The sequence below is a fragment of the Apodemus sylvaticus genome, chromosome 9, assembly GCF_947179515.1.
Source record: "Apodemus sylvaticus chromosome 9, mApoSyl1.1, whole genome shotgun sequence".
Taxonomy (NCBI): domain Eukaryota; kingdom Metazoa; phylum Chordata; class Mammalia; order Rodentia; family Muridae; genus Apodemus; species Apodemus sylvaticus.
The window spans coordinates 16968630-16992040 of NC_067480.1; the positions used below are offsets into that span (position 1 = coordinate 16968630).

The 23411-nt window shown below is 38.9% G+C and overlaps 1 protein-coding gene across 1 annotated transcript in view; it reads right to left on the reverse strand.

Moving 5' to 3' along the window:
* Positions 1-23411, reverse strand: part of LOC127692779 (solute carrier organic anion transporter family member 6C1-like) — a 104746-nt gene that overhangs the window by 59675 nt on the left and 21660 nt on the right. Inside the window, exon 5 of the mRNA XM_052193376.1 lies at positions 5492-5610. Within this exon, the coding sequence (XP_052049336.1) occupies positions 5492-5610 (119 nt within the window). The remainder of the gene's footprint in view (positions 1-5491; positions 5611-23411) is intronic.

A 23411-nucleotide genomic window follows, 5' to 3' on the forward strand; every position in this document is an offset into this window, starting at 1 on the left:
ACCTCTTAGGAAAAAGCTATATCAGACTCCTGTCAGTATGCATTTCTGGCATCCACAATAGTGTCTGCATTTGGTGACTGAATCTGGGATGGATCTCCAGGTGGGCAGTCTATGGATAGCTTTTCCTTCAGTCTCTGTTCTAAACTTTGTCTCTGTAATTTTTCCCATGTGTATTTTTCTCCCTTCTAAAAAGGACTGACTCACAGTCACTTTGGTCTTCCTTCTTCTTGAGCTTCATGTGGTCTGTGAATTTTGTCCTGGTTATTCTGAGCTTTTGGGCTTATATATGCTATCAGTGAGTGCATACCTTGTATACTTTTTGTGATTGGATTCCTCATTCAGGATGATATTTTCTAGTTCCACCATTTACCTAAGAATTTCATGAATTGTTTTTAAAAGCTGAGCAGTACTCCACTGTGTGAGTGTACCACATTTTCTATATCTATTCCTCTGTTGAGGGACATCTGGGTTCTTTCTACCTGCTGGCTGTTACAAATAGGCTGCTATTAACATGTGGAGCATGTGTTCTTATTACATGTTGGAGTATCTTCTGGTTATATGCCCAGTAGTGGTATAGCTGGGTCCTCAGGTAATACTACTGTGTCCAATTTTCTGAGGAACAGCCAGAATGATTTCCAGAGTGCTTATACCAGCTTGCAATCACACCAGCAATGGAGGAGTGTTGTTCTTTCTCCACATACTTGCAGCATCTGCTGTCACCTTAGATTTTGATCTTAGCCATCCTGACTGGTATGAAGGAGAATCTCAAAGTTGTTTTGAGTTTTATTTCCATGATGACTAAGCACGTGGAACATTTCTTTTAGAGCTTCTTGGCCATTAGATCTTCCTCTGTTGAAAGTTCTTTAACTCTGTACCCCATTTTCTAATATTAAGTGATTCTCTGCTGTCTAACTTCTTTAGTCCTCTGTAGATATTGGATATTAACCCTCTATTGAATGTAGGATTGGTAAAGATCTTTTCTCAATATGTTGGTTGCTGTTTTGTCCTTTTGACACTGTCTATTGCCTTACTGAAGCTTTGAAATTTTGTGAGGACCAATTTGTTGATTTTTGATCTTAGAGCATAAGTCATTGTAGTTATGTTCAAGAAGTTTTCTCCTGTGCCCATGTGTTCAAGGCTCTGTCCCACTTTCTCTCCTATTACTTTCAGTGTATCTGGTTTAATGTGGAGGTTCTTGATCCACTTGGTGTTGAGCTGTGTACAAGGAGAGAAGAATTGAGCTCATTGCCCCATTATAGAGGAATGCCAGGACAGGGAAGGAGGAGTAAGTTGGTTAGTGAGCAGAGGGAGGGGGGATGGGATAGGGAGTTTTTGGAGGGGAAATGAGAAAAAGGGCTAACATTTGAAATGTAAATAAAGAAAATACCTAATAATAAAAAATAAGAATATGTTCATTTGTATTCTTCTACGAGCTGACTTCCAGTTTAACCAGTACCATTTGTTGAAAATGCTGTCTTTTTACTCCTGGATGGTTTTAGCTCTTTGCCAATTATCAATCACCATAGGCGTGTGGTTTCATTTCTGCATCGTCATTTCTTTTCCATTGATCTTCCAGTTTCTTTACGAATGAATACAGTTTTAATCACTATTGTTCTATAGTACAGCTTGAGGTCAGGGATGGTGATTCCTCAAGAAATTCTCAGATTGTAGAGTATGGTTTCCCCTATCCTTTTTTATTGTTAATCCAAACAAATTTGCAGATTTCTCTTTCTCATTCTATGAAGAATTGAGTTGGAATTTTGATGGAGATCACATTGAATCTGTAGATTGCTTTTGGCAAGATGGACATTTTTACTGTATCAATCCTGCCAATCTATGAGCATGGAAGATCTTTCTAGCTTCTAAGATCTTTTTCTTTGGTTGGTTTTTTGGTATTTTGTTTGTTTGTTTGTTTGTTTGTTTGTTTGTTTTTCGAGACAGGGTTTCTCTGTGTAGCCCTGACTGTCCTGGAACTCACTTTTTAGACCAGGCTGGCCTGCAACTCAGAAATCCACCTGCCTCTGCCACTTAAGTGCTGGGATTAAAGGCGTGCGCATGGCTTGTATTTTTTCTTCAGACTTGAAGTTCTTGTCATACAGATCTTTCACTTGCTGGATTAGAATAACATCAAGGTACTTTATATGGTTTGCGACTATTGTGAAGGGTGTCTTTTCCCTAATTTCTTTCTCAGCCTGTTTATCCTTTGAGTAGAGGAAGACTCCTGATTTGTTTGAATTAATTTTATATCCAAACACTTTGCTGAGTTTATCAGGGTTAGTAGTTCTCTGGTGGAATTTTTGGGGTCACTGATGTATATTATCATATCATCTGCAAAGAGTGACAGTTTTATTTCTTCCTTGCCAATCTGTAGTCCTTTGACCTCCTTTTATTGTCTAATTGCTCTGGCTAGGACTTCAAGTACTGAATTGAATAGATAGGGAGACAGTGGGCAACAATGTCCAACATTTTATTGGAATTGCTTCAAGTTTCTCTCCATTTAGTTTGATGCTGACTACAGGTTTGCTGTATATAGCCTTTACTGTGTTTATGTATAGGCCTTGAATCCTGATCTTTGCAATACTTTTACCATGAAGGGGTGTTGAATTTTTGTCATATGATTTCTAGGCATCCAATAAGATGATCATGTGGTATTTTTTCTTTGAGTTTGTTTATGTAGTGGATTACACTGATGGATGTCTGTATACTGAACCATCCCTGCATGCCTGGGAAGAAATCTACTTGATCATAATTGATGATTGTTTTGATGTGTTCTTGGATTCAGTTTGCATGAATTTTATTGAGTATTTTTGCCATGATATTCACAAGGAAAATTGTTCTGAAGGTGTCTTACTTTGCTGAGTAGTTTAATGATTTAGGTATAATCGTAATTGTGGCTTCACAGAAATAAATTGGATAGTGCTTTTTCTGTTTCTACTTGTGGAATAGTTTGAAGAGTATTGTTATTAGGTATTCTTTGAAGCATTGATATAATTCTGCACTAAATCTTGCTGTTGGGCTTTTTTGGTTGGGAGATTTTAATGACTGCTGCTATTTCTTTATGGGTTATGGGATTGTTTATATGGTTTATCTGATCCTGATTTAAATTTGTCACCTGGTATCTGAATAGAAAATTGTCCATTTCATTCAGATTTTCCAAATATGTTGAATATATGTTTTTGTAGTAGGATCTGTAGTGGGATTTTTTTTTTATTTCCTCAGTTTCCTTTTTTATGCCTCTCTTTTCATTTCTGATTTTGCTAATTTGGATACTGTTTCTGTGCCGCCTGCTTAATCTGGCTAAGGGTTTATCTATCTTGTTGATTTTTTCTCAAAGAACCAGTTCCTCGTTTTGTTGATTCTTTGGATAATTCTTTTTGTTTCTACTTGGTTGATTTCAGTCCTGAGTTTGATTATTTCCTGCCTTCTATTCCTCCTGGGTGAAATAGCTTGTTTTGTTCCAGGGCTTTCAGGTGTGTCATTAAGTTGGTAATGTATGCTCTCTCCATTTTCTTTTTGGAGGCACTCAAGGCTATGAGTTTTCCTCTTAGCACTGCTTTCATTGTGTCCCATAGATTTGGGTATGTTGTGTTTTCATTTTCATTGTGTTCTAAAAAGTCTTTAATTTCTTTCTTTATTTCTTCCTTGACCAAGGTATCATTGAGTAGAATATTGTTCAGTTTCCACGTGTATGTGGGTTTTCTGTTGGTTTTGTTGCTATTGAAGACCACTTTCCCTCCATAGTGATCTGATAGGAGGCATGGGATTAGTTCAATCTTCTTATATTTGTTGAGTTCTGTCTTGTGACCAATTATATGGTCGATTTTGGAGAAGGTACCATGAGGTGCTGAGAAAAAGGTATATTCTTTTGCTTTAGGATAGAATGTTCTATATATATCTGTTAAATCTAATTGGTCCAAAGCTTCAATTAGTTTCATTGTGTCCCTGTTTAGTTTCTGTTTTCCTGATCGGTCCATTGAGGAAAGTGCAGTGTTGAAGTCACCCACAATTATTATGATTTCTTTATCCCAGTAAACTGTTTACAAATATCTAGATTAGTTCGATCTTCTAGATCTTGTAAATAGTGAGGAAAGATACACAGCTACTCAGGCATACCTAAGGAAGGGACTTGCAATTAGGTTATATCATAGTTGTATTTTCAGTTTTAGAAACGATTTCTAAATATGCATAAATTTGTGTGGAATAAAATATGTGCACATGAGTAATTTCCTGTGTAGCCCTCAGGTACAGGTAGCTGTGACCAAACTCTGGTTTAGCTGACTTTTTGATATTTTGGGGGGACAGGGGGGTGAAATCGCCAGAGTAACTTTAGAAGTTTATATTGTCACCAGCAGTGAGTAAAGATTTTTCTTTCCCCATGTTCTCATAAGCATTAATTCTCTTGAGGATAGTTGTTCTGACCACACTGAGATGGAATTTTAATGCAGGTTAAGTTTGCATTTCCATAATGGAAAAAGATACCAAATGTTCTTCAAATATTCATTTTCTATTTGTATTTCTTTACAAACTGATTATTTAGCCAGATGTTGGTGGCACACACCTTAAATAACTGCAATTGGAAAGGAGAGACACTTGAATCTTTGAGTTCAAGAACAGCATGATCTATAGAGTGAGTTCCAATACAGCCAGCGCTGCACAGTATATCCTTGTTAAAAAAAAAAATGAGATCCAAAATAGGCTCTGTTAGTAATGAGATTTCCTTTACAGAACTGTTTTAGCTGTTTCCAAATGTTTGTGTATATTGTACTTTCATCCATCATTTCTATTTATTTCTTTAAGAACTCAGCCTGAACATTCAGACTTTTGCCTGATTCCTTTTCCTCTTTCCCTGCTTTCTCTTGCCTTCATTACTAGCTAGTCCATTCCTTCACTGGCATTAGACCCTACTTTGTATCTTCAGTATGTATTAAAGACAGCTGAGGCATCTATACTCATGCACTGAGCAACTATTGACCATCCTTTCATAGACAAACCTTATTGGATTTGCTGTACCAGAGCTTGTAAGTCATTCTAATGAAATATATAATATATATATATGATTCACATATATATATATGAATCATATAATATATAGATATAGATTCATTCAATCAGTTCTGTTACAATAGAGAATGTGACTAACAACGGCTAAATAGATTTAATAATACTTTCATATTTAAAGCATCTAAGTACTTAAAATAAAATGGGATGATATAAAGAAATAATGAGTAACACAAATATAAACAAATAAAGAAACAGCTCATAAATATAATATTTGGATGTGATTCTGCTTGGTTTCGATAAAACTATAAACAAAACAATGATGATATTCTTGGTTCTCAAAAATGATAACAAAACAATGACGGTATTCTTTTGTCACAGAGCAATACCAGGAGGAGGATGCTTTTATTTATTTTGAAATTAGTTTGTGCCTTGAGAATGGGAACAAAGGATAAAATATATTGTGACAAATGATATTTCATTTTATACTCACCAGGTAAATGAGATGAAAAACACAACAGCGGTAAAGTTGTACAAAATGAGATTAAACCAGCAAAAATATAAGATTTCCACCAACCGCTCTGCAATATTCGGAATCTCTGAACTTGTCCACTTGTACAGAGAAAGATAGAAAATTTCAGTTAGGAGCTTTAATTAAAAAATCATAATTTGAGGCAGCAGCAGCAGCAGCAGCAGCAGCAGCAGCAGCAGCAGCAGCAGCAGCGGTGGCGGCGGCTGGTCCAGAGGAAGGGCCATCAGCAGTAGAACCAAGCGGGCAGGGTCCAGGCAGACCCTGTGCCCATGACCACGGGCCATCGCTGGCCAGCCAGGCTGCAAGCAGCCGAGGATTTAAGGCGCCTTTCACCACACAGAAGCCACATCAGAACTCTGCCTCCCACCAGTCAATTACGAGGCCTCCATATTGGTTCTCGGTTGCCAGAGAAATCAGACTGAGGTACGCAAATATAACCCGAGACCAACATCGTGGGGGTCTAAGCCCGACGGGCGTTGGCCTGCACCCAGGCCCTGGGCTGATCGGGGGGCCACCGGGGTGCAAACCCGGCCAGGAGGTTTTTTTCTCCCTGGGCCGGCACGCGCTCCACTGCCATTTTGCCTAAGGGAAGCCAGAGAGACCTAGCAGGCAAAACCAAACCGGCTAACAGGCATAGCCCGAGGCGGACATAGCAGGGGTCTCAGACGGTCAGGCCCTGGACTGCCCCCAGGCCCTGGGCTGCTCGGTGGGCCATCTGGGTGCCGACCCAGCCAGGAGCTTGTTTGCACGGCCGGTGTGCACCTCCGCCATTTTGCCTACTGGAAGCCAGAGGGACCCAGCAGATAAAACCAAACCAGCTAACAGGCATAGCCTGAGGCAGACACAGCAGGGGTCTCAGACGGTCAGGCCCTGGACTGCCCCCCCAGGCCCTGGGCTACTCGGTGGGCCATCTGTGTGCCGACCCGGCTAGGAGGTTGTTTATCCGGGCCAGTTTGCGCACCACCGCCATTTTGCCTACAGGAAGCCAGAGAGACCTAGCAGGCAAAACCAAACCAGCTAACAGGCATAGCCCAAGGCAGACATAGCAGGGGTCTCAGACGGTCAGGCCCTGGACTGCCCCCAGGCCCTGGGCTGCTCGTTGGGCCATCTGTGTGCTGACCCGGCCAGGAGGTTGTTAGCCCAGCAGACTCTCCCAGCACTCTCAGGGAGCGCGTGCACGCCACCATCCTAGCCACCTGGCAGACCCAATTAACACTCACAGCTAAGGGGAACTTTGCTCCAACATTGGCCTGCCAGGCTTTTGCCTAGACTCAGGGCCTGAGCAGCTAGGCTAGCCTTGTGTGCACCAACCCGGTTGGGAGTTCTGCTGCCCAGCAGAGAGATCAGCATGCAGAAAAGGTCCCTGCAGCATACAGCCTCAGCACTCCCTGAAGGAGCAAACGGGCACCTTCTGGCTCACAGACACAATCTGGGGCAAAGAACACTAGGGCTGCAAGGGCACCCAAGAGGAGGAAAGCACATCAGCAATCTGCAACAGGGGAAACCCTGCCTTCCAGTGTTGCAGAAATAGCCCTAGAGCCTCTCGGGGGCTGAAACACCAGCCAGAGACAAGACCAATTAGCTCCAGAGAACAAGATGGCAAAGGGCAAACGCAGGAACGCTACTAACAGAAATCTAGGCAATATGGCAGCATCTGAACCAAACTCTCCAACATCAGCAAGTCATGGTTATGCCAACACACCAGAGAAACAAGATTTGGATTTAAAATCACTGTTCATGACGCTGCTAGAAGAACACAAAAAGGACATGAATGAATCTCTTAAAGAAATACAGGGTAACATGAATAAGCTAGAAACCCGTATAATGGAAACACAAAAAACACTTAAAGAAATGCAGGAGAATAAGGCCCAAGAGATAGAAGCCAATAAAGAAGAAAGGCAAAAATAACTTAAAGAAATGCAGGAGAACTTGAGTCAACAGGCAGAAGTCATGAAAGAGGAAACACAAAAATCTCTTAAAGAATTACAGGAAAACACAGACAAACAAATGATGGAACTGAGCAAAACCATCCTGGACCTAAAAACAGAAGTAGAAACAACTAAGAAATCACAAAGGGAGACAACTTTGGAGATAGAAAACCTTGAGAAGAAATCAGGGGCCATAGATGCAAATATAAACAACAGATTACAAGAGATGGAAGAAAGAATCTCAGATGCCGAAGATACCATAGAAACCATTGACTCAACAGTCAAAGAAAATGCAAAATGCAAAAAGCTTGTATCCCAGAACATCCAGGAAATCCAGGATACAACGAGAAGACCAAACCTAAGGATTATAGGTATAGATGAGAGTGAAGATTTACAACAGAAAGGGCCAGCAAATATCTTCAACAAAATTATGGAAGAAAACTTTCCTAACTTAAAGAGAGAGATGCCTATGAATATACAAGAAGCCTACAGAACTCCAAACAGACTGGACCTGAGCAGAAATACCTCCCGTCACATAATAATCAAAACCCCAAATGCACTAAACAAAGAAAGAATATTAAAGGCAGTAAGAGAGAAAGGCCAAGTAACATATAAAGGAAGACCTATCAGAATCACACCAGACTTCTCACCAGAGACCATGAAAACTAGAAGATCCTGGGCAGATCTCATGCAGACTCTAAGAGAACACAAATGTCAGCCAAGACTACTATACCCAGCAAAACTCTCATTCACCATAGATGGAGAAACCAAGATATTCCATGACAAAAACAAATTTACACAATATCTTTCCACAAACCCAGCTCTGCAGAGAATAATAGGAGGAAAACTCCAATACAAGGAGGGAAACTACACTCTGGAAAAAGCAAGATAGTTACCTTCCTTCATCAAACCCAAAAGAAGATAACCACTCAAATATAAAAAGAACATCAAAAATGACAGGAAGTAATAATCACTATTCCCTAATATCTCTTAACATCAATGGTCTCAATTCCCCAATAAAAAGACATAGACTAACAGACTGGATAAGGAAACAGGACCCTACAATTTGCTGTATACAGGAGACACACCTTAGTGTCAAAGATAAAAACTACCTTAGAGTAAAAGGCTGGAAGACAATCTTACAAGCCAATGGTCACAGGAAATGAGCAGGAGTAGCCATTCTAATATCAGATAAAATTGACTTTCAACCTAAAGTCATCAAAAGAGACACAGAAGGACATTTCTTGCTGGTCAAAGGAAAAATCCACCAAGAAGAACTTTCAATTCTGAACATCTATGCGCCAAATGCAAGGGCACCCTCATTCGTAAAAAAAAACTTTACTAAAGCTCAAAGCACACATTGCACCTAACACAATAATTGTGGGGGACTTCAACACTCCACTTTCCTCAATGGACCGATCGGGAAAACAGAAACTAAACAGGGACACAGTAAAACTAATTGAAGCTTTGGAACAATTGGATTTGACTGATATTTATAGAACATTTCACCCTAAAGCAAAAGAATATACCTTTTTCTCAGCACCTCATGGTACCTTCTCCAAAATCGACATATAATTGGACACAAGGCAGACCTCAACAAATATAAAATGATCGAACTAATCCCATGCCTCCTATCAGATCACTATGGTGTAAGAGTGATTTTCAATAGCAACAAAAACAACAGAAAGCCCACATACATATGGAGGCTGAATAATACTCTACTCAATGACACCTTGACCAAAGAAGAAATAAAGAAAGAAATCAGAGACTTTTTAGAATTTAATGAAAATCAAGGCACAACATACCCAAATCTTTGGGACACAATGAAAGCAGTGCTAAGAGGTAAACTCATAGCCCTGAGTGCCTCCAAAAAGAAAATGGAGAGAGCATACACTAGCAGCTTAATGACACACCTGAAAGTCCTGGAACAAAAAGAAGCCTATTCACCCAGGAGGAGTAGAAGACAGGAAATGATCAAACTCAGGGCTGAAATCAATCAATTGGAAACAAAGCGAACCGTACAAAGAATTAACGAGTCCAGGAGCTGGTTCTTTGAGAAAATCAACATGATAGATAAACCCTTAGCCAGACTGACCAAAGGGCACAGAGAAAGTACCCAAATTAACAAACTTAGAAATGAAAAGGGAGATATAACAAAGGAAACTGAGGAAATCCAAAAAATCATCAGATCCTACTACAAGAGACTGTACTCAACACAACTGGAGAATCTGGAGGAAATGGACAATTTCCTTGACAGATACCAAATACCAAAATTAAATCAGGACAAAATAGATCATCTAAACAGTCCCATAACGCCTAAAGAAATAGAAGGAGTCATAGAAAGTCTTCCAACCAAGAAAAGCACAGGACCAGATGGTTTCAGTACAGAATTCTATCAGACCTTCAAAGAAGACTTAACACCAATACTTTTCAAACTATTCCACAAAATAGAAACAGAAGGAAAACTACCCAATTCCTTCTATGAAGCCACAATTATGCTGATACCAAAACCACACAAAGATCCAACAAAGAAAGAGAACTTCAGACTAATTTCCCTTATGAACATCGATGTAAAAATACTCAATAAAATTCTTGCCAACCGAATCCAAGAACACATCAAAACGATCATCCACCATGATCACTTGAACATAGGCTTTATCCCGGGAATGCAGGGTTGGTTTAATATATGGAAATCCATCAATGCAATCCACTACATAAACAAACTCAAAGAAAAAAATCACATGGTCATTTCATTGGATGCTGAAAAAGCATTTGACAAAATTCAGCATCCTTTCATGCTTAAAGTCTTGGAAAGAACAGGAATTCAAGGCCCATACCTAAACATAGTAAAAGCAAACCGGTAGCCAGCATCAAACTAAATGGAGAGAAACTTGAAGCAATCCCACTGAAATCAGGGACCAGACAAGGCTGCCCCCTTTCTCCTTATCTTTTCAATATTGTACTTGAGGTACTAGCTCGGGCAATTCGACAACATAAGGAGGTCAAAGGGATACAAATTGGAAAGGAAGAAGTCAAACTATCATTATTTGCAGACAACATGATCGTCTACCTAAGTGACCCAAAAAACTCCACTAGAGAGCTCCTACAACTGATAAATAACTTCAGCAAAGTGGCAGGTTATAAAATCAACACAAGCAAATCAGTGGCCTTCCTATACTCAAAGGATAAGCAGGCTGAGAAAGAAATTAGGGAAATGACCCCCTTCACAATAGCCACAAACAGTATAAAGTATCTTGGGGTGACTCTTACCAAACATGTGAAAGATCTGTATGACAAGAACTTCAAGACTCTGAAGAAGGAAATGGAATAAGACCTCAAAAAATGGGAAAACCTCCCATGCTCATGGATCGGTAGAATCAATATAGTTAAAATGGCCATTTTGCCTAAAGCACTACACAGATTCAATGCAATACCCATCAAAATCCCAACTCAATTCTTCACAGAGTTAGAAAGAGCAATTATCAAATTCATCTGGAACAACAAAAAACCCAGGATAGCTAAAACTATTCTCAGCAACAAAAGAAAATCTGGGGGAATCAGTATCCCTGACCTCAAGCAATACTACAGAGCAATAGTGTTAAAAACTGCATGGTATTGGTACAGTGACAGGCAGGAGGATCAATGGAACAGGATTGAAGATCCAGAAATGAACCCACACACCTATGGCCACTTGATCCTCGAAAAAGAGGCTGAAAACATCCAATGGAAAAAAAGATAGCCTTTTCAACAAATGGTGCTGGTTCAACTGGAGGTCAGCATGCAGAAGATTGCGAATTGATCCATCCGTGTCTCCTTGTACTAAGCTCAAATCCAAATGGATCAAGGACCTCCACATAAAGCCAGACACTCTGAAGCTAATAGAAAAGAAACTGGGGAAGACCCTTGAGGACATCGGTACAGGGAGAAAGTTTCTGAACAGAACATCAATAGCGTATGCTCTAAGAGCAAGAATTGACAAATGGGACCTCATAAAATTACAAAGTTTCTGTACGGCAAAGGACACCATCAAGAGGACAAATCGGCAACCAACAAACTGGGAAAAGATCTTCACCAATCCTACATCAGATAGAGGGCTAATATCCAATATATATAATGAACTCAAGAAGTTAGACTCCAGAAAACCAAACAACCCTATTAAAAAATGGGGTACAGAGTTAAACAAAGAATTCTCACCTAAAGAACTTCGGATGGCGGAGAAGCATCTTAAAAAATGCTCAACTTCATTAGTCATTAGGGAAATGCAAATCAAAACAACCCTGAGATTTCACCTTACACCAGTCAGAATGGCTAAGATTAAAAATTCAGGAGACAGCAGGTGTTGGAGAGGGTGTGGAGAAAGAGGAACACTCCTCCACTGCTGGTGGGGTTGCAAATTGGTACAACCACTCTGGAAATCAGTCTGGCGGTTCCTCCGAAAACTGGGTACCTCACTTCCAGAAGATCCTGCTATACCACTCCTGGGCATATACCCAGAGGATTCCCCACCATGTAATAAGGATACATGCTCTACTATGTTCATAGCAGCCCTATTTATAATTGCCAGATGCTGGAAAGAACCCAGGTATCCCTCAACAGAAGAGTGGATGCAAAAAATGTGGTATATCTACACAATGGAGTACTATTCAGCCATTAGAAACAATGAATTCATGAAATTCTTAGGCAAATGGATGGAGCTAGAGAACATCATACTAAGTGAGGTAATTCAGACTCAAAAGATGAATCATGGCATGCACTCACTAATAAGTGGATATTAACCTAGAAAACTGGAATACCCAAAACATAATCCACACATCAAATGAGGTACAAGAAGAAAGGAGGAGTGGCCCCTGGTTCTGGACTCAGTGAAGCAGTATTTGGCAAAACCAGAACGGAGAAGTGGGAAGGGGTGGGTGGGAGGACAGGGGGAGAGAAGGGGGCTTGAGGGACTTTTGGGGAGTAGGGGGCTAGAAAAGGGGAAATCATTTGAAACGTAAATAAATTATATCGAATAAAAAAAAGAAAAAAATCATAATTTGATGGTATAATTTTCTGTTTATTTATATTTGCTTATAATTCGTCACTACTAATTTGGGGACTTTGCTGACAAGAGCTGGTTGTCAGCATTCAATGTTATTCTTTTGTTTTTCCTCCCATCAGAACCTCACTTCCCCATTTCCCTTTTTAGATGCTTCTGCTTATTCCTATTTAAAAATCCTCTTGACCCTTTAATCTGTGCCTCTGCAAACCAAGACTTGTTTCTTTGTCCGGCTCCTTTAATCTTACACCAGGACCTCTGTATCAAGAAGCCTTCCTCTTTAGGTTTGCACTACTTTTTTTTTGTTTATGGCATCTGACCCTTGAAGTCAAATGACATCTGCAATCCCTTCCTTCAGGCCCATTTTGCTAAGTGTACTTGGTGCTGGTTAGGTCTTTCAAGCTTTCCTACAGGACTCATTTGCCTTCTTCTTAATGTTTTCTTTGCTCTTCACAAAGCTTAGTAGGTAGCAAAGTAGGGAGGGGATATGAAAGACCTTGTACTGGGGTTTGCTAAATTTCTGCCTCACAGAATGCCTATGAGCTATTAGTAGTATCTCTTCTCTTTAATCAATGCTGAACCCAATAGAATAATTTTTGAATTTAACAAGTGTTATTTGTTTGCTTGTATAAATCATTTAGAGATAAGATCTACAGTAGTCAGTGAATGTTCCATTACTAATATTTTCAAATCCACACCATAAAAATATCTTTTCTGGGAGACAGATAGAATACCCAGACAAAATTATGACAACTGGACTTGCTTGTACAGAACAGGCTTTGTTTTCCTGTAACTACATGCTGGCTAACAGTCTTCTGTAGGTTTCAAAGGATTCATTGTTCTACCACTTCATACATACCATGCAGACATGTATATGTTTCAAAACCATGCCCACACATAAAAATACAAATTAATACATCTTTATTATGATAAAAGGTCTTCACTAAAGAGTTATTGTAGGAAAGATGCTCACTTCTACATCAGCATGCTCTGCAGGAGGTCTTCTCCTAAAACACTTGAAGAGTTTATTACACTTCTTACATAAAATGTGAAATTGTTCAAAGTGTTATTCACTGGTAAGACAACACTTCTACATTTGAGGGTGTTATTCAGGAATATAGGTATCCACCCACAATCACATATGATCCAAATCTTCATTTCCAATATCTGATTGTCAAATGTTAATAGGTAGCATCCATAGGAGCTAGACATTTATTTTTGTTATTATATATTTATTGTTGTTTTATTATTGTGGTACTTTGGATTAAACCCAGTGCCTTCTGAATGCTAAGCAGCAGCTCCTTAAGAACAAAGTTTCTGTAAAGCAAAGGACACCATCAAAAGGGCAAATCGGTAACCAACAAATTGGGAAAAGATCTTCACCAATCCTACATCAGATAGAGGGCTAATATCCAATATATATAAAGAACTCAAGAAGTTAGACTCCAGAAAACCAAACAACCCTATTAAAAAATGGGATACAGAGTTAAACAAAGAATTCTCACCTGAAGAACTTCGGATGGCAGAGAAACACCTTAAAAAATGCTCAACTTCATTAGTCATTAGGGAAATGCAAATCAAAGCAACCCTGAGATTTCACCTTACACCAGTCAGAATGACTAAGATTCAAAATTCAGGAGACAGCAGGATGTGGAGAAAGAGGAACACTTCTCCACTGCTGGTGGGGTTGCAAATTGGTACAACCACTCTGGAAATCAGTCTGGTGGTTCCTCCGAAAACTGGGCACCTCACTTCCAGAAGATCCTGCTATACCACTCCTGGGCATATACCCAGAGGATTCCCCACCATGTAATAAGGATACATGTTTCACTATGTTCATAGCAGCCCTATTTATAATTGCCAGATGCTGGAAAGAACCCAGGTATCCCTCAACAGAAAAGTGGATGCAAAAAAATGTGGTATATATATACAATGGAGTACTATTCAGCCATTAGAAAAAATGAATTCATGAAATCCTTAGGCAAATGGATGGAGCTGGAGAACATCATACTAAGTGAGGTAACCCAAACTCAAAAGATGAATCATGGTATGCACTCACTAATAAGTGGATATTAGCCTAGAAAGCTGGAATACCCAAAACATAATCCACACATCAAATGAGGTACAAGCAGAATGGAGGAGTGGCCCCTTATTCTGGAAATACTCAGTGAAGCAGTATAGGGCAAAACCAGAACAGGGAAGTGGGAAGGGTTTGGTGGGAAAACAGGGGGAGGGAAGGGGGCTTATGGGACTTTAGGGGAGTCGGGGTCCAGAAAAGGGGAAATCATTTGAAATGTAAATAAATATATCAATAAATTAAAAAAAAAAAAAAGAACTTCCCTACCTTAACTTGAAAGACTTCAAGGTCACTCTAAGAGGAACAGTCTCACCTTAATTCCCCAAACCCATGAGACTGTATATATATATATATATATATATATGTCATCACAGGCTCCATGTGGCTTGTAATGTCCACAAGTTGTGAGTTTTCTATTATTGTGAATCTACTCATATGTTATGTAATAACATATGACACATACTATGTGTATTTGTTCACCTAAAGAACTGGGGCCTCAACTAAATGCAAACACTTTAACTACTAAATCATGCTGTTTTCTTTCATGGAAAGCTAATAATGCTTCCCAATTTGACACATATGTTTAATTGAAATCTGAGTGCTTTGGTCATCATCAGTATCCTGGATTTATCAGGAGTATATGTATTTATTTGCAATAAATATTGTATAATTAACGTCTTATTATATTTATTTGTTGATGTATATAAGTGTTTTGCCTGTATGTATGTAGTGCACCATATGCAGAGTTTAGAAGAGGCTGTGAAATACACCCTGGTTACACGTATAACACCTTGTGTTTACAGAGAATTGAGAGCCCCCATGTGAGTGCTAGGAAACCCAGGTCCTCTGAAAGAACAAGTGCTCATTACTGCTCACCCATCTCTTTAGCTTCAAAGTGTCTTTGTGTGTATGTATGTAGTGGGTGTATGCTTATACACCAGTGCTAAACTGTCCAAAAAAAATCAAATGCTAAAAAATGAGGTTTTAATACTAAAATAAAGAAAATATACCATGGAATATAAAAGAAGAAAAACTTTTAACTATGAGGGTATTAAATTTGCCTATGGTATTACCATAAGTAATAATTTACCAAGAATTTTTGGTAAGTGCATAAAAATATCAAAGACAAAAAATACATAATCATCTCAATGGTTGTAAAAAGTATAAACTAAGCAGGACTACTTGGAGCTGAATTTAAGATAGTTATTAACTTTATTGCTTTACTATATCAATTCTCCTAAGGTGTTAAATGCCTGATGGATAACGTTTATATTATATTATATTATATTATATTATATTATATTATATTATATTATATTATATTATATTATATTATATTATATTGTTGTTCCAGGTTTATAAAATTACTTTTATCTATGATTTTCACATTTTAAATTTTTCCTTATTAATCTCAATTATAGGCACTGGGCACACAGTGGAGCAACTGGGACAGGAGCCTTCCTGATCATCATTTGCACCTGGGAACCAGGCAGTTCCACATACTTCTGTGCACAGCCAGCCAGGAGAAAGTGATCCCCCAGCAGCACTTTCACTTCTGGGAGCAGAGGTGAGACGCCCCCCCCCCCGGCCCCCACCGTTCTCTCCAATAACTTTCCAGGGAGGAATGGCTAGGAGCACACAGTGTATACAATCAATGGATCAGCTGAGACAGGATCCTTCCAGTTGCCCTCTGCACCCTTGAGTGAAGCAGCTGCACAACTATATGCACACAGATCCTGTCAGAAGAGAGTTAGTCTCCAAGGAATGCTGACACAGGCTTACACGCCTACAGGAGGGATCCAGTCATAAACAGCAAGTCGAACTAACACCAGAGATAACCAGATGGTGAAAGGCAAGTGAAACAACTCTATCTACAGAAACAAAAGTTACTTGGCAACATCAGAACCAAGTTTTACGACCACAGCAAGTCCTGGATACACAAAAACACCTGAAAAGCAAGAGTTGGATTTAAAATAAGTATCTTATGATGCTTATAGAGCACTTTAAGAAGAGCATAAATGACAAAGCAGATGAGAGGTGGTGGCTGCGGCCGCGCAGTATGAGCAGATCTCATGCAGACTCCAAGAGAAAACAAATGCCAGGCAAGACTGCTCTACCCAGCAAAAATCTCAATCATCACAGATGGAGAAACCAAGATATTCCATGACAAAACCAAATTTACACAATATCTTTCCACAAACCCAGCCCTACAAAGAATAACAGGAGGAAAACTCCAATACAGGAGGGACACTACACCCTGGAACAAGCAAAATAGTAACCTTCTTTCACCAAACCCAAAAGAACATAACCACTCAAATATAAAAATAACATCAAAATGACAGGAAGTAATAATTACTATTCCTTAATATCTCTTAACATCAGTGGACTCAATTCCACAATAAAAAGACAGACTAACAGACTGGATGAGGAAGCAGTTTTTGCTGCATACAGGAAACACATCTCAGTGTCAAAGACAAACACTATCATAGAGTAAAAGGCTGGAAGACAATTTTACAAGCAAATGGTCTCAGGAGACAAGCCTGAGTAGCCATTCTAATATCAGATAAAATTGACTTTCAACCTAAAGTCATCAAAAGAGACTCTGAGGGACACTTCTTGCTGGTCAAAGGAAAAATACAACAAGAAGAACTCTCAATTCTGAACATCTATGCTCCAAATGCAAGGGCACCCTCATTCGTAAAAGAAACTTTACTAAAGCTCAAAGCACACATTGCACCTAACATAATAATTGAGGGTGACTTCAACACCCCACTCTCCTCAATGGACCGATTAGGAAAACAGAAACTAAACAGGGATATAGTGAAGCTAATTGAAGCCTTGCACCAATTGAATTTGATGGATATATATAGGACATTTCATTCCAAAGCAAAAGAATATACCTTTTTCTCAGCACCTCATGGTACCTTCTCCAAAATCAATCATATAATTGGTCACAAGACAGACCTCAACAAATATAAGAAGATCAAAATAATCCCATGCCTCCTATCGGTTCACTATGGAGTAAAAGTGGTCTTCAATAGCAACAAGAACAACAGAAAGCCCACCTACACATGGAAACTGAATAATACTCTACTCAATGATACCTTGGTCAAGGAAGAAATAAAGAAAGAAATCAAAGACTTTTTAGAATTTAATGAGAATGAAGGCACAACATACCCAAATCTATGGGACACAATGAAAGCAGTGCTAAGAAGAAAACTCATAGCCCTGAGTGCTTCCAAAAAGAAAATGGAGAGAGCATACACAGCAACTTAAAGGCACACATGACAGCTCTGGAACAAAAAGAAGCTATTTCACCCAGGAGGAGTAGAAGTCAGGAAATCATCAAACTCAGGGCTGAAATCAATCAAGTATAAACAATGAGAACCATACAAAGAATCAACAAAACCAGGAGCTGGTTCTTTGAGAAACTCAACAAGATAGATAAAACCTTAGCCAGACTAACAAAAGGGCACAGAGATAATATCCAAATTAACAAAATTAGAAAGGAAAAGGGAGATATAACAACAGAATCTGAGGAAATACAAAGCATCATCAGGTCCTACTACAAAAGCCTATATTCAACACAACTGGAGAATCTGGAGGAAATGGACAGTTTCCTAGACAGATACCAAATACCAAAATTAAATCAGGATCAAACAAATCATCTAAACAGTCCCATAACCCCGAAAGAAATAAAAGGGGTCATAGAAAGATTTCCAACCAAAAAAAAAAAAAAAAAAAAAAAAAAAAAAAAAAAAAAACATGGGACCAGATGGTTTCAGTGCAGAATTCTATCAGGGACTGAAAGAAGACCTAACACCAATACTCTTCAACTATTCCACAAAATAGAAACAGAAGGAACACTACCCTACTCTTTCTAAGAAGCCACAATTATGCTGATACCAAAACCACACAAAGATCCAACAAAGAAAGACAACTTCAGACCAATATCCCTTATGAACATTGATGCAAAAATACTCAACAAAATTATTGCCCACTGAATCCAAGAACACATCAAAACAATTATTCACCATGATCAAGTAGGCTTCATCTCAGGGATGCACGGAGGTTCAATATACAGAAATCCAACAATGCAATCCACTACATAAACAAACTCAAAGAAAAAAAAATCACATGGTTATTTCATTAGATGCTGAAAAGCATTTGACAAAATTCAGCATCTTTTCATGCTAAACGTCTTGGAAAGAACAGGAATTCAAGGCCCATACCTAAACATAGCAAAAGCAATATACAGCAAACCAGTAGCCAACATCAAACAAAATGGAGAACAATTTGAAGTAATCCCACTAAAATCAGGGACTAGACAAGGCTGCCCCCTCTCTCCATATCTTTTCAATGTAGTACTTGAGGTACTAACTAGAGCAATTAGACAACATAAGGAGATCTACGAGATACACATTGAAAAAGAAAAAGTCAAACTATCACTATTTGCAGATGATATGATAGTCTACTTAAGTGACCCAAAAACCTCCACCAGAGAATTCCTACAGCTGATAAACAACTTCAGCAAAGTGGCTGGTTATAAAATCAACTCAAGCAAATCAGTAGCCTTTCTATACACAAAGGATAAGCAGACTGAGAAAGAAATTAGGGAAATGACATCCTTCACAATAACCACAAACTATATAAAGTATCTTGGTGTGACTCTAACCAAACATGTGAAAGATCTGTATGACAAGAACTTCAAGTCGCTGAAGAAGAAAATCGAAGAAGACCTCAGAAAATGGAAAAAATCTTCCATGCTCGTTGATCGGCAGGATTAATATAGTTAAAATGGACATCTTGCCAAAAGCAAGGTACAGATTCAGTGCAATCCCCACTCAGTTCTCAATTCTCAATTTCATCTGGAATAACAAAAAACACCCAGGATAGCTAAAATTCTTCTCAACAGTAAAAGAACTTCTGGGTGAATCAGTATCCCAGACCTTAAGCAATACTACAGAGTAATAGTATTAAAAACTGCATGGTATTGGTACAGTGACAGGCAAGTGGATCAGTGGAATAGTATTGAAGACCCAGAAATGAACCGACATACCTATCGTCACTTCCTCTTCAAAAAAGGAGCTGAAAACATCCAGTGGAAAAAAAGATAGCCTTTTCAACAAATGGTGCTGGTTCAATTGGAGGTCAGCATGCAGAAGAATGCGAATTGTTCCATTTTTATCTCCTTGTAATAAGCTCAACTCCAAATGGATCAAGGACCTCCACATAAAGCCAGACACACTGAAGCTAATAGAAAAGAAACTGGGGAATACCCTTGAGGACATTGGAGCAGGGGGAAAGTTCCTGAACAGAACACCTATAGCTTATGCTCTAAGATCAAGAATTGACAAATGAGACCTCATAAAATTACAAAGTTTCTGTAAGGCTAAGAACACCATCAAAAGGACAAATCAGCAACGAACAAATTGGAAAAAGATCTTCACCAATTCTACATCTGACAGGGGCTAATATCCAATATATACAAAGAACTCAAGATGGTAGACCCCAGAAAACCAAATAGCCCTATTAAAAATGGGGGTACAGAGCTAAACAAAGAATTTTCACCTGAAGAACTTCGGGTGGCTGAGAAGCACCTTAAAAATGTTCAACATCATTATTCATTAGGGAAATGCAAATCAAAACAACCCTGAGATTTCACCTCACACCAGTCAGAATGGCTAAGATTAAAAACTCAGGAGACAGCAGGTATTAGCAAGGATGTGGAGAAAGAGGAACACTCCTCCATTGCTGGTGGGGTTGCAAGCTGGTAAAACCACTCTCGAAATCAGTCTGACAGTTCCTAAAAAACAGGGGAGGACACTTCCAGAGGACCCTGCTATACCACTCCTGGGCATATACCCAGAAGACTCCCCAGCATGTAATAAGGATACATGCTCCACTATGTTCATATCAGCCCTATTTATAATAGCCAGAAGCTAGAAAGAACCCAGATGTCCCTCAACGGAGGAATGGATACAAAATTGTGGTAGATTTACACAATGGAGTACTACTCAGCAATTAAGCATAATGAATTCATGAAATTTTTAAGCAAATGTTTGGAACTAGAAAATATCCTAAATGAGGTAACACAATCACAAAAGAATACACATGGAATGCAATCACTGATAAGTGGATACTAATTAGCCCAGAAGCTCTGAATACTCAAGACACAATTAGCATATCAAATGAGCCCCAAGAAGAAGGAAGGAGAGGGTCCTGGTCCTGGAAAGGCTTGATCAAGTATTGTAGGGGATTACCAGAGAAATGGGAGGGGTGTGATTGGGGAATGGGTGAAGAGAAGAGGGTTTATGCGACATATGGGGAGGGGGGAACGGAGAAAGGGAAAAGCATTTGGAATGTAAACAAAAAATATAGAAAATAAAAAAATACAAAAGGAAAACTAACAACAATCTTTATTTTCAGATGTTATGGATTTATGAATAAAAGAGTGTAAACATTCCTTGAGGAAATGTCTACAAAACCAATAAACATTTTCAGCAGAACAGCAGGAAAGTAAATCAACACAGAAAATTCAAGAGCCTTCCCATATACAAATGAAAAATAGGCTAAGAAAGAAATCAGTCAAACAACATATTTCACAACAGCCTGAAAAAATATCCTGAGTGAAAAGCTATGTAATAAAATCTTAATATATTAAGAAGAGAAGATGGTGGGCACAGGGGAAAAGTTCCTGAACAGATCACCGGTAGCTTATGCTTTAAGATCAAGAATTGACAAATGGGACCTCATAAAATTACAAAGTTTCTGTAAGGCAAAGGACACTGATAAAAGGACAAAATGGCAACCATCAAATTGGGAAAGGATATTCACCAACCCCACATCTGATAGAGGGCTAATATCCAATATATACAAAGAACTCAAGAAGCTAGACCCCAGGGAACCAAATAACCCTATTAAAAATGGGGTACAGATCTTAACAAAGAATTTTCACCTGAAGAAATTCGGATGGCCGAGAAGCACCTTAAGAAGTGCTCAACATCATTAATCATTAGGGAAATGCAGATCAAAACAACCCTGAGATTTCACCTTACAACAGTCAGAATGGCTAAGGTCCAAAACTCAGGAGACAGCAGGTGTTGGCAAGGATGTGGAGAAAGAGGAACACTCCTCCACTGCTGGTGGGGCTGTAAGATGGTACAACCACTGTGGAAATCAGTCTGGAGGTTCCTCAGAAAACTGGACATGAGACTTCCAGAGGACCCTGCTATACCTCTCCTGGGCATATACCCAAAGGATTCCCCAGCATGCAATAAAGACACATGCTCCATTATGTTCATAGCAGCCTTATTTATAATAGCCAGAAGCTGGAAAGAACCCAGATGCCCCTCAAAGGAGAAATGGATACAGAAAATGTGGTATATTTACACAATGGAATACTACTCAGCAATTAGAAACAATTAATTCACAAAATTTTTAGGCAAATGGTTTGATCTGGAAAATATCATCCTAAGTGAGGTAACCCAATCACAAAAGAATACACATGGAATGCAATCTCTGATAAGTGGATATTAATTAGCCCAGAAGCCCTGAATACCCAAGGCACAAATTGCATAACAAATGACTCCCATGAAGAAGTATGGAGAGGGTCCTGATCCTGGAAAGGATTGATCTAGCATGGGAAGGGAATATAAGGACAGAGAAAAAAGGAGGGAGGTGATTGGAGAAGGGATGGAGAGAAGAAGGTTTATGGGACATATGGGGAGGGGGGATCTGGGAAAGGGGAAATCATTTGGAATGTAGACAAAGAATATAGAAAATAAAAATATTAAAAAAGAAAAAAGAAGGAAAGGCCATTTTCAAGAAAAAAAAAAGAAGAGAAGATGGGATCAAAAAGGCTAATGTGGAAATGGACATTCTAATATTAATACAGTGGAGATATGGCAAAACATATCAAATTTTCAACACCATTCATTGCAAATAGAAACAAACTCAATTTCATATAAATATATACACACACACACACACACACACACACACACACAATCAATCCTGAATGGTGAATGAATTGCTGAAACTATCATCTTCTCTGAATTCTAGATTTAGAAGAAACTAGTATAGTAAAAACAGACACATTGATCAATGGAATCAACCTCAAGACCCAGGTCTACATGTATACACACTGAATTTTGTACTAATCAGCAAAAATGAATACTTGAGAAAAGATTACCTTCAATAAATGGTGGTGGTAAAAGTGGATGGCTGAAGTATAAAATGCAAATAGATCCATAACTATCTCTCTGCATGAAATTCAACTCTAAGTGGATCACTGAACTTCACATAAAACCAGATATGCTGATCTGCAGAGAGGAGAAAGTGAGAAATAGGCTTGAACTCACTGACACAACACAGAGCTTTCCGACAGGATGCCAGTAGCAAAGGCACTAAGACCAAACACTAATTAATGGGATCTCATGAAGCTGAAAATAAGGCAAAGCGAGCAGAGCATCCTTCCAGCAAAGCTGCAGCCAAAAGAACAGTTAAAAGGCAAGAATATGTCTGATAAAATGTTAGTAGCTACAGTATAAAAGGAACTAAAACATTGAGCATCAGGAAATAACCCATTTTAGTATCATGTGCAGTACTCAGCAGAGAGTCTCAAAAGATAACTCTATATAAAAAATGAGGTACAGAGCTAAACAATTTTCAACTGAGGAATATCGAATGGCTGAGAAGCACCTAAAATAAAGTTCAGTATCCTTAGTGATCAGGGAAATGTAAATCCAAACAACCCTGAGATTTCACCTCACAACAGTCAGAATGGCTAAGATCAAAAACTCAGCAGACTTCAGGTGGGGGCTAGAATGTGGAGAAAGA